At 37.2% G+C, this 12,812-nt stretch overlaps 2 protein-coding genes across 2 annotated transcripts; one reads left to right on the top strand and one right to left on the bottom strand.

The window, feature by feature from the left end:
* Positions 1-783: 783 nt before the first annotated feature.
* Positions 784-3,117, top strand: dlx6a (distal-less homeobox 6a). The gene is made up of 3 exons (XM_052093237.1): positions 784-1,324; positions 1,896-2,089; positions 2,357-3,117. The coding sequence occupies exons 1-3, from the start codon at positions 1,018-1,020 to the stop codon at positions 2,594-2,596; spliced, it is 741 nt and encodes a 246-aa protein (XP_051949197.1). The 5' UTR covers positions 784-1,017; the 3' UTR covers positions 2,597-3,117.
* A 3,532-nt stretch (positions 3,118-6,649) lies between these two features.
* Positions 6,650-8,619, bottom strand: dlx5a (distal-less homeobox 5a). Its single transcript, XM_052092648.1, has 3 exons — positions 8,170-8,619; positions 7,493-7,677; positions 6,650-7,213 (listed from the first exon to the last, which is right to left on the bottom strand). The coding sequence occupies exons 1-3, from the start codon at positions 8,522-8,524 to the stop codon at positions 6,902-6,904; spliced, it is 852 nt and encodes a 283-aa protein (XP_051948608.1). The 5' UTR covers positions 8,525-8,619; the 3' UTR covers positions 6,650-6,901.
* Positions 8,620-12,812: the final 4,193 nt, after the last annotated feature.

Below are 12,812 nucleotides of genomic sequence, written 5' to 3'. Positions count from 1 at the left end.
AAGGTTGTCACTAACCCGGGCCTTTCAGTGACTACTGCTTAATTCAACCAGACCAAATCAGGGGAGTTTATAAAAGTATTATTATCCACTTTAATAGAGTCGCATTGCACATTTTACCGTTCACACACACACACACACACACACACACACACACACACACACACACACACACACACACACACACACACACACACACACACACATGTGTGTGTTTGTATATATATATATATATATATATATATATATATATATATATATATATATATATATATATATATATATATATGTATATATAATGTATATATAATGTATAGTACTATATACTGTATGGTTTGTTTTTACCGTATTATTTAACGTTGGTGGTGTCTGCTGTTTTATGAAAGCTATAATAGACCGAAGAGCATAAGAATTCCATTGTAGACTTGTACATATCATTTTAAGGTAGCTACCTACATTAGTCTTAATCTACATTGATTCGACTCGAGCAGCTGTTGTGCGGTTATTACAATGCATTTGCAAAATCAAAATTTTAAACTTATTACAATTCATTACACCTGCATTGTCCCCGGGAGTCGTATATCTGAAAGAGAATTTTGTGAATATCCGAGGGATATCCCACATTATTATTCTCCACATGGTTATGGCTACAGTGGGAGCTGTTAAGGTATAGGTTAACACACTGTGAAGTCTCAGCTAAAGCAGAGAACTGATGACGTTAGGTTGAATGACCAATCGGAAGACGCTGCCCTTTGGAGACAAACCATTTTACTTGTATTGGCTGCATCAAGTCTGGAAGCAGGGACTCAAATTTAACAGAATCCACCTTAAAATCTCTGCCTTTACTCAAGCCCACCTTCCACCATACCGCGCGAGGATTAGGCTACATGAGAAAAAGGAACAATTGTGGAGATAATAACGCAACATCTCCTAACCAAGGAGAGAAAGAAACGAGCACAACGAAAGGACTCATTTGGACTTCGGAGATAGGGGGTAAGTGCTCTCAAAGCAGAACATTTGATGATGACCATGACTACGATGGCTGACGGTCTGGAGGCTCAAGATTCGTCAAAATCGGCGTTCATGGAGTTTGGACAGCAGTCGCACTCACAACAGAGCTCCCCGTCGATGGCCACCAGCCATTATCCGCTCCACTGTCTCCATTCCGGATCTCATCATCATCAGCACGAGACCTCTCCGTACTCCGGCTCTAACTCCTATAACAGATCGCTACCTTACTCCTATGTAAGCCATCCCCACCACAGCCCATACCTGCCGTCCTACCACAGTAACGCCACCGGAGCACAGACCAGATTAGACGCCACAGGTAAGCGTATTTTGGATAAGTTTTCGTTATGGAACTAGACGTTTAAAACAGTGCGTGTGATGTTTTACTGATTAATTACATCATCTATTCATCGAATATGTAACAAAGATTATTTAAGTTGAACTGACAATGCATTATAAGTTCTTGTTTAAGGCACCGTACCCGTTAGTGCTTCTTTTGTTCTTTAGTCTCGATTTGCTGCATATCGCTCGTGATTTCGCCCTCGTATGTCAGCAATAACGGTGTTCTCCTCAAAATGATTTATGTCGTTCCGCCAATTGCAAATGATAATTAGCATCCAATTTTCTCTGTCTCAACATGTCACTACATTGCAATTTCCTAAATATGACAATGTAATGATTTTATAGAGTGCTTGAATACATTACAGACGAGTGTACTTTAGGCTACGTGTTTGTGGATTAGCTTTTTTTATTCTTATTTTTTAATCACATTTAACATTTTAAGAAGGCTTACAGAATGATTGTTTACTTGTAAATGATTATGAATGATTGAATGCTTGTTTACTTTTGGAAGTCACTCCGCAATATTTACAAAACAACACCCTTTTCAGAACAGCAGAAGACAACAGTGATTGAAAATGGAGAAATACGTTTCAACGGAAAGGGCAAGAAGATCAGAAAACCGAGGACGATTTATTCCAGCTTGCAGCTTCAGGCATTAAATCACCGTTTCCATCAGACTCAATACCTGGCGTTACCAGAGCGCGCAGAATTGGCTGCCTCCCTCGGGCTCACACAAACACAGGTGAGATGTGGGCTACACAATAGAAAATTGTGGCTTTTGGCAAAATAATAACCTAGAACTAACGCTCTAAGTATTATATAGGTTTGTTTTAATAGTGGACATAAATATGAGTAAATATGAGTAATATTGTTTGTTTGTTTTGTTTTTTATTTGTTTGTTTTTTGTTATTGTTTTTTGTTTTTTTTTACCCATTAAACTCGATGTTACATTAGACAACGGTTTCACATTTCAACGAAGCAACCTAACTTATTTATTTGTGTCTTTCAGGTAAAGATATGGTTTCAAAACAAAAGGTCCAAGTTCAAGAAGTTGTTGAAACAAGGCAGTAACCCTCATGAAATTGACCCTTTACCCGGCTCCATTGCTCTGTCCCCGCGCTCTCCTGCCATTCCTCCAATTTGGGACGTCTCAGCCTCCTCTAAAGGAGTAAACATGACTGCTAACAGCTACATGGCCGGCTACTCGCACTGGTACTCCTCGCCTCATCAGGACGCCATGCAGAGATAGGCAACGAACTCTGTTTTAGGCCAGAGGCCTTGATGTTGACATCCTGTCTTTGCCAGTTCACGTGCGCTGATAATCGATTCACGTGCGATAGGAGACACATTGTCATCGGTTTAAACACCTAATAGAGAACTATAGCCTACCATTAAGGGGACGATTTTGTATTTTTTTTATGTTATGCTTTGGAGGAAGATTTCTGATTTGTCGATCTGAACGTGCGACAATGGAACTATCTGAACTCTTCAGCAGCAACTTAAAAAAATCGGTTCAAATGTTTGACAAACACACACACATCGCAAACATGTAATTGGGACAGGAACCGAAAAGTTGTGACACGCACGACGCTTGAGCCACATTTGAAAACGAACTCAAAACTGCATAGATGTTTCTGATTATGCAAAAGCATTATTGATTGTACATATGTTGTCCAGTTTTAGTTGTTAAAAACTTTTTATGTTTTGTCATAAATGGAGTAAACCATTACTTCAAGTAACGTGTCGTGCCTTTCATTTTTGGAGAAAATATATAAGCTATTTTGAATCAATGATAATTCTTGTTTTGAGTCTGTTTTTTATTTTGTATTATTATTTATATATTTATTATTTTTATTATGGCAGTCTGCAGTGAAAACGTCTCTGTATAAAATAATATTAACACAGAGTACATTTCACACAGAAATATGTGAATAATCACCTCCTTATTCCATGTGGATACAATATGAAATATCTATCTAATGCTGAACTTCGGGTTATAATGGAAAATATCTGAAGCAATAACAAAATAGCTTACCCGTGATGGTCGTTTTTCAGTGTGTTTTTCCTACAGAATAGAGCTGCATCTTGTCCATCTTGTCATTCTCTAGCTCAGTTATTAAGGTATTGACAAAATGTGTTTCCCCTTTCTCTGCCTTGATCTGCGAGACGCTGAATGCCTTTCGCCACAGGATCGATCTGGAACAAAGCATCCAGCTGCAGTCTCGTTCAATATGAAGGAGATATTTGGGACAATTTATGGGTTTTATCCAAGAGAGTTTTTTTCCCCGATCTCATAAATGCAGACATAATTAGGGTAATTTTTGATGTAGCCCGCTGATTACAGCGTTTTTTACCATCAAAGATAATTACCTGTAATTTTCTACCACTTTTAATACTAAAAGGCACCTTTATTTGGATTTGAAGTGGCAAAGACGAAACAAAAGATGAAATTATTCGGTTATTCATGTACAAATTGCTAAGAAGAGTGAACGCTTGGGATATTATCTAAAATTACAATGTTGAATAGGGAGACGAGAAGCCCCTGCAGCTGTCAAATCGTGCATGCCCCAGTCGCAGAGAATGGAGCTTGATTTTCTAAAAAGGTTCCCTCATCAACGGATTGGGATGGTTCATTTAAATGTTTAGTGCGCCTACATAGACTATCTAAAGATAGTAACATTAAAAACGCTTTTGTCTATGTATATGGTTTATGATTAGCAATAAACACACAGTAATATAATCAAAACCTTATTATTATTTTATGTATTATATATATATATATATTATTTTACATAAAACGTAGATTAGTCTATAATTTTTAAATGCGTTTAGTTGTCAGATACAATTGATACAGCGAATTAAAATGTGTTTTCAGGGAACGGTTGGTTTCGGGTAGATTAATAGCATGGGGAGACAGGCAGACAGACAGTCGCGGATACCAAAAGACAACAGTATGGTAGCCTACAGACAATCAACGTAAGTAAAGAAGCTAAGAAATATGTGTATGGACGTGTGTGTGTGTGTGTGTGTGTGTGTGTGTGTGTGTGTGTGTGAGAGAGAGAGAGAGAGAGAGAGAGAGAGAGAGAGAGAGAGAGAGAGAGAGAGAGAGAGAGAATAAAAATACTCCTAGGAGAAGGAGACAGGGCACATCTTGCTGCCCTATATGCTATCAACATGCCACAACCTGAGGGACAGTGAAAGATCTGGACAAACACACACAATGTGATGTGGTGAAATAAATAATTATAGTAATTTATAATATGTTTTTTATATATTACTATATATTTTTTATTATTATTTATTATATAGCCTATGATGCTTTGGCAACATTGGTTTTGAAACGTTCATGCCAATAAAGCCCATTGAATTGAATTGAGAGAGAGAGATGTGATAAAACACCAACAGCTGTATATTATTCAAGGTTTTACGACAAGAGAGAGCAGTCATTCGTAATGTTTTCTAATAAAAATCTGTAGCATTACCCAACATCCATTTATATCCATTTAAATGGCCATCCATCAAAAACATTCACGTCTGATATCAGCCAAAAGAAAATCAACATAGCAATAGAACAACACTTACCTTCGTTAAATGTATTGTTTAATCACTCGTTTGAATAAAATATTGTTGTGAATGCGGACGGTCCTGTGTACCGCTGTATTGAGTAAGCAAATCCAGGTGTAAACGTGTTTGCACACCCCGGCATCTCTTATATATTGCCTGCAAAATTAGCCGTTATTACTGTCACTGTTTAGTGATGGTGAGACAGGGAAAAAAACCGTCTGCAATCAAGAACCAGGCGCATCTTTGCAAATTATAGATAATTGTATATGTCCAGATTATGATAATGGAGCTAATCCTGGTGGAAGGATAATTATTGTTGAGGGTTACAGTTGAGGGTGTCCAGTAAAGCTAACTGTCATTGTTTATACACGGTTTGCAGAGAATTCGTGGAGTGGAAAATGTTCAGTTGGAATTTAAGGCTCTCGATATAATGGCATATAGTGTGTTTGTGTGTGAAAGACAAAGAGAATGCGAGAAAAACTGACATTTGGTGTGTGTGTGTGTGTGTGGGATGGGGCATAATCTGCATAATATTAGGTTATACGGACAAAACATTTTAGATGATTGTTTATGTCAGTGGTTGGCTTGCTATGTGTCACGGGCTCTGTTGGCTCCTTCAAATAAAACAAATAAACAGTGTGATACAGTTATTTGTTTTATTGTAATAATTATTTACTAAAATCTCAGCGTCCAAATCATGGCAAACGCCGATAGCTATGGTTTAACCAATATAGGGAATTGTGTAAATAATCCAAAAGCCTCAGTTCATATTTCTCTGAGGATGATGAAATGTGGGAGAAAGTGGTGCAAATATCATGTAACGTCCAGAATCATTGTCATGAAGAATGAACACGTTTGGGGACGATCAGTTACGAAGATGAAAATATTGTAAGGTATAGGCCCTAAACATAATATATGGAATTGTGAAAGTGTTGCGCATGGCTGATTTTTGTTTAGATTTTGGCTGTACAAGAATAGCCTACATAGTAATCTGACTAAAAAAAAAAAGTAAAAAAAATCTGAAATAGCCCTGGTGACCTTATTCACGATTTAACCGTGGCAGTCAGCTGTACAGCTAGCACTGGTTTTAATGAGATGTTCAGACTTTTTCCAGGAGGAGGATCTGTCAGGGGTGGGTTGTGGTCGCTGGAGCCGGTTTGCCCCCACAGGCATGCGGACTGATTTCTGTGCCGTCCCTTCGCCTCTTCACTGCCATTCAAAGCTACTAATTGTAAGGGACACAAAGACAAGGCAGAGCACACTGTGTGCCAGATCATCAACCAGATTTTTCACAAGTTAGGGGTGGTTCTGATCCAGATGTGGACTTAGATAAAATATTCAGTCCCTGCAAAAAACATTTGCTTTTGAAATAAGCTAATAATAATAACAGGCTAATAATAATAATAATAATAATAATAATAATAATAATAATAGTCCTATCTAAATACACCACCCTGTAAAGTGTAAATAAATGGGATGCACAATTCTGAAAGGCTTTGCAAAATTTCAGCTGAAGAAACTGAGCACCAAGACTGAAGCAAACCTTTATATTTTTCTAAATTGTAGATTAGTTTCTAATGTATTTTCTATTTACGTCATATCATAATATCGTTGAGTCAATTTTAGACCTAAAGTAAGTCCTGTTGAAATCCCAGAACATTCTAATTAACTGTCTGTTTTGAGTTACAAATCTACCTTAAAGAAGACAAAATCTTACATAATTAAAGAAAAACACATTTATTTGGGGATGTCCTTAATATTTTGGCACATCGTCGGATGTACGCGTTGAGGTCAAAATTCAAGGCACCATTGAGAGTTTTTGGGTCCATTGTCCATTTATAACATTTAATAATTCTTCCAAATGCAATAAATTACATGCACACATTTACACATTATACACGTTCTTCTAGGACTGCCATATCAATACATTGCATATTCCTTAAAAAAATGTTAACACCAGTCCGATATACAACAAAATAATAGACTTATTTCAGTACAACGTTCCTGATCCGAGTGCCAACGAGTGCTGTAACGTGCCGGGTGCCTGAAGGTGAGAGCTCATCGCCCCGGTGGATGTATACCAGGAAGAGCTGGTGTTGTCCAGAAACGTGGATACCGCTGTGTTAATATTCTGCGGCTGATGGTGAGGTCTTTGAGAACCCTGTGAGTCCCACACCGCGGGAGACTGCGGCGAATTACACGCCATAGGGTCACTTGAGCTGGGACTGTGTTCTGGTGGCAATTCGCCGTTTTTCATGATCTTCTTTAGTTTCGATCTCTTATTCTGGAACCAGATTTTCACCTGTTGGGGGTAATTAGTTTCTGATGGCAAGTTCAGTAAAAGCACAATAATGGTGTCCGCAAGACGTAACACAAATCTTAATAATATAGGCCCATATTTAATATTTAATATAAACAACCATAAAAAAGGCATGAAATAATGTCAAACCCATGCATGACTCCAACAATACAGAAAACGCATATATTATATCGTTAAAATGTGCTAATATAATATACATTATTAATGTAGGTCTTAATATAAAAATATTTCAATAAAGCGTGCAATGAAATATTATCGAACCTGTGTCTGTGTGAGTCCCAGTGATGCCGCGAGCTCGGCTCTTTCTGGAAGCGCGAGATATTGAGTGTTCTGAAACCGTCTCTGTAGAGCAGCGAGCTGAAAACTGGAATAGATGGTGCGGGGCTTTCGAATTTTCTTGGGTTTTCCGTTGACCATCCTCACTTCGGGCTCCGCTGTCTCTTTTTCTGTCGGGGGAAATGAAATTAGATCAATGCAAAAATGTTGGTGGTTATTGTTGTGATTTATGCTCTGTAAAATTGCTGCTCGCATAAAGTCCAGGAGACCTTTCTGATTTTATCAGAGAATAATTTCATATAAGTATTTGTTTATTATGTTTAATTTTGCTCTTATTTTCTTTCTTCATTCACCATTTCGGTAAAAAAAAATATAAAAAAAATATTTTCCCCGAAGGATTTTTTTTTTTTTTTTTTTTTGCTCATTTTCTTTGTTTCTCTAGTCTATAGCACAGTCAAGTCATTAAAGAACCCATCTCAAATTAAGTATTTACAGTTGCGTTTCGTCAAAATTTGTTACAAAATTAAGTAGGCTACATATACGGCGATAACTCTAATACGACAACACGTTTAAAAAAATAGCCTAGTAAGAGTAATAATAATTATGATGACCATAATAATAACAATTGCATCTGCAAATAATAGGCCTTTATAATAACTGACCTTGCGGGCTTGGTTGTGACTGCACCCTGTTGAATGTTCCGGCGTATTGGTGATAAGCTGTGGAGTACGAGCTGTAATCAGGGTAGGATTTTGCAGGGTAATTTCCAGAAGATCCATTGACTCCATGGTATTGGTACTGATAGGCATTAAGAGGTTTCCCATACGAGCCCGAGTTCGGTGAACAATAGCCATGATGAACTCCTCCAGCAGGGCTGTAATAGCCAGAATCCGTGGCTGTCGACTCCGGTAGGGTAGGAGATTCCTGAGATGGATGATGCATTGTGGAGAGCTGAAAAGGGTTTTGAAAATCTGCAGATTTAATACTCGGAATCCTTCTGTCGAATACTCCAGTCATAGTTTGGAAAAACGCAATGGCTGAGACAATGTAGAAAGACAGTCAAACTCTATAGGGGTCCAGACTCTACACTAACATTGTGTGTGCAAGCGTCTCTCTTGAAGACTGCTTTAAGCCCCGCAGCAAAGACTTGGTTAAATCCTAAATTGCGCTGTTACGCACTGCAGGGAGGATCTAGTGCCATTGGCCAAGGAGCACAGTAGACAGTAGTTACTCCCCAAATCGTTCAACCAGTTTCATAAGAACAGAACCTTAACAGAGGTATTTATGTTATGTTTACAAACAAATTGAAGGGGAAATTGTTTATTATTTGACATAACTCTCTCTAGGCGACAAATAGACGATCTAATGTAGCCTAATACTTTTATTTTTACAAGCAACAATGTCTCATGTTTCGGAAAAATTCGATTTAATTACGTACTCTGATGTTTTGTTTTAGTGGAATATATACTGTATATAACACCGATCAGCCACAACATTAAAACCACCTGCCTAATATTGTGTAGGTCCCCCTCTTGCCGCGAAAACAGTGCCAACCTGCATTTTAGAATAGCATTCTTCTCACCTCAATTGTACAGAGTGGTTATCTGAGTTACGGTAGACTTTGTCAGTTCGAACCAGTCTGAATATTCTCTGTTGACCTCTCACCAACAAGGAATTTCCGTCCACCCAACTGCTTGTTTTTTCTGGACTTGATGTTTTATGTTTTGGCACCATTCGGAGTAAATTGTAGAGACTGCTGTGTGTAAAAATCCCAGGATATCCCAGAAGTCCCACCGACAATCATGCCACAGTCCAAACTGAGATCTTTTTTCCCCTTTCTGATTGTCGATGTGAACATTAAGCTCCTGACCCCTATATGCCTGCTTTTATGTACTGCACTGTTGCCACATGATTGGCTGATTAGATAATTGTATGGATGATTGTTGATGCCAGACAGGCTGGTTTGAGTATTTCTGTAACTGCTGATCTCCTGGGATTTTCACACACAACAGTCTCTACAATTTACTCAGAATGGGTGCCAAAAACAAAATAACATCCAGTGAGCGGCAGTCCCGTGGAAGGAAATGCCTTGTTAATGAGAGAGGTCAACAGAGAATGACCAGACCGGTTTGAACAGTCTGGCCAACTGTGCCACCACAGTTTTGGCGGCAAAAGGGGGACCTAGGCAGGTAGTTTTATGTGGCTGATCGGCCACAACATTAAAACCACCTGCCTAATATTGTACAGACAGACAGATAGATTTCTGCATTTGGCAGACACTTTTATCCAAAGCGACTTACAGTGCACTTAATACAGGGACAATCTCCCAGAGCAACCTGGAGTTAAGTGCCTTGCTCATGGGCCATGGGGTTCAAACCAACAACCTTCTGATTTACAGCCCTGTGCTTTAGCCACTACGCCACCACCATTCCTAGATAGATAGATAGATAGATAGATAGATAGATAGATAGATAGATAGATAGATAGATAGATAGATAGATAGATAGATAGATAGATAGATAGATAGATAGATAGATAGATAGATAGATAGATAGATAGATAAAGAGCATTGTCCAACAACCAGTCAGTGAGATAGATAGATAGATAGATAGATAGATAGATAGATAGATAGATAGATAGATAGATAGATAGATAGATAGATAGAAAGAAAGAAAGAAAGAAAGAAAGAAAGAAAGAAAGAAAGAAAGAAAGAAAGAAAGAAAGAAAGAAAGAAAGAAAGAAAGAAAAGACAGACGGATGGATGGATGGATGGCTGGATGGCTGGATGGATAGCTAAAGACCAACAACCAGTTAGTGAGACTGTCAGCAAAAGTTGTGAAATGGTGCCACCAAGTGGAAACAAGAACTTGTTCACAACTTTATGGCCTAAACTATGGTCATAAAGCACCAATTGTCTTCATCAAGCAAGATGGCAGAACACTGTAACAATCTAGGTGCAGGCATTGACTAGTCATAAATGCTCAGAAAAATGTCCAAACAGTTCATAACAAATCAGAGACTTGTTTGCGTTTAGGTTAGGCTGTTAGAAGTTTACTATCATATGCTGATTTCAAATTTAAACTATATGCCAAACTGATCAAGATAATGCTGTACGATCTGATGAATTGAGACCAGATAATTTAATAAACATCTAAGATATGAAAATGCAGTTATCTAAACAAATGTTTTTATAAACTCCACAACAGGTCTTCATACTTAAAGGGATAGTTCACCCAAAAATGAAAATACTCTCATCAATTACTCACTTTCATGCCATCCCAGATGTTATCTTTCTTTCTTCTGATGAATACAACCAAAGATTTGTAGGTCCATACAATATGTGATATGATAGCTGTGGGTGAGATAAATATTTAAAGTTGAAGTATATGTAATGCACCACTAGTGCCACCAAACAGAATTGCAAAAATAAACATTGTTTTTAAAACAGCTTCATTATTTTCATAAGCCACAGAGACAGTGTTTACAGTTTTCTTTTACTTTTGGCTATCTCTGCATATTAAGCTGTAATAGGAGAAAGTATTTTAACACTGAAAAAGTTACATACTTCATCTTTAAGTCCTTTTTTAATATAAATTCTCTTCCCTGTCCAGTAGGTGGAGATATGCACGAAGAATGCACATTGCCAAAAACAAAAGAAGAATGTGAAAGTAAAAGTGGGAATTTATATTAAAAATGACTTAAATATTGATCTATTACTCACACACACTTATTGTGTTGCTTCTGAAGACATGGATTTTACATGGATTTTCAAAATTTTGGTACCCTTTTTTTTTTTTTTTTGCATTGTATGGACCTATTGCGCTGATATTGTTCTAAAAATCTTAATTTGTGTTAAACATCTGGGATGACACGAGGTGAGTAAATTATGAGAGAACATCATTTTAACAAAGGTAGTCACTAATGAACAGAATATTGGTAACCCTAATCAGAAATCTGATGTATGGCCATATGTGAACATGTATATAAAATTATAGTTCAAATATATGTATACATTAAAATTTCACAAATAATTTGGAAAATATGTTACAGATATGTAAACAGCCATTTTGTTGTAATTTGAAATATATGTTGCATATATGTACAAGTATGTGACTTTTTATATAAGTGAAAAACACATATTTCATATATGTTGCTGTATCTCAGATTTCTGCATGGGATTAGAATTCGTTTTGCTTTTTTTTTTTAAATATACACCCCCTCTATCAATAAGGACTGATAGATAAATCATAAATACTTTAATGACATACAGTGATAAAATAACATAAATAGCAACATATAGGCCTATATAACCTAAAGTTTTACATTCATATATGCTGCTAACTATTTGTTTTTAATGATCTTCAAACAAATCTGGAATTGACGCAATATGACCAACAGTACTATGTAGAAACTGTTATGTTACATTTAAACAATGTTTTGGAAAGTTCTTATAAAGAGATTAAATAAAACATATAGAGAAACTATATATGTTTGAGTGTGTGTGTGTGTGTGTGTGTGTGTCTGAATTTGTGCGTGAGAGAGAGAGAGTGTGTGTGTGTGTGTGAGAGAGAGAGTGAGTGAGTGTGAGTGCATGTGTGTGAGAATGAGTGTGTGTGTGTGTGTGTGTGTGTGTGTGTGTGTGTGTGTGTGTGTGTGTGTGTGTGTGTGTGTGTGAGCAGGTTAAACTATACTTGTGAGGACGAAATATTTGAAAATGTCCTCACAAATATAGTAAAACTTGAGAAAACTGACTTGTGAAGACAAGAAAAAAAGGCTCATAAATCAGCTAAATTATGTTTATCTTTAAATCTAATGAAATGCACAGGTTAGGGTTATGTTTAGGGGTAGGGGATAGAATATATCTTTAGCCTGCTATAAAAATGAAGATGTCCTCACAAGTAGGCTATAGTAAAACCAACATCTGTGAGTTTGTGTATGAGTGTGTGTGAGTTTGTGTGTGTGTGTGTGAGCATGTATTTATCACTTTGTGGGGACCAAATGTCCCCATAAGGATAGTAAAACCCGAAGTGTTTGACGTTGAGGGGAGAATTTGTCGGTCCCCATGAGGAAAACAGCTTATAAATCATACTAAATTACGTTTTTTTTTAAATGTAAAAAGTTTTATGGGTAGGGTTAGGGTATAGAATATATAGTTTGTACAATATAAAAACCATTATGTCTATGGAAAGTCCCCATATAACATGGAAACCCAGCATGTGTGTGTGTGTGTGTGTGTGTGTGTGTGTGTGTGTGTGTGTGTGTGTGTGTGTGTGTGTGTGTATATACGGTAAATAGGCGCTCGTGC

Source organism: Xyrauchen texanus, chromosome 26, assembly GCF_025860055.1.
Source record: "Xyrauchen texanus isolate HMW12.3.18 chromosome 26, RBS_HiC_50CHRs, whole genome shotgun sequence".
Taxonomy (NCBI): Eukaryota; Metazoa; Chordata; class Actinopteri; order Cypriniformes; family Catostomidae; genus Xyrauchen; species Xyrauchen texanus.
The sequence above is the reverse complement of the archived record's forward strand: the minus strand, read 5'-3'. Positions and strand labels throughout refer to the sequence as shown.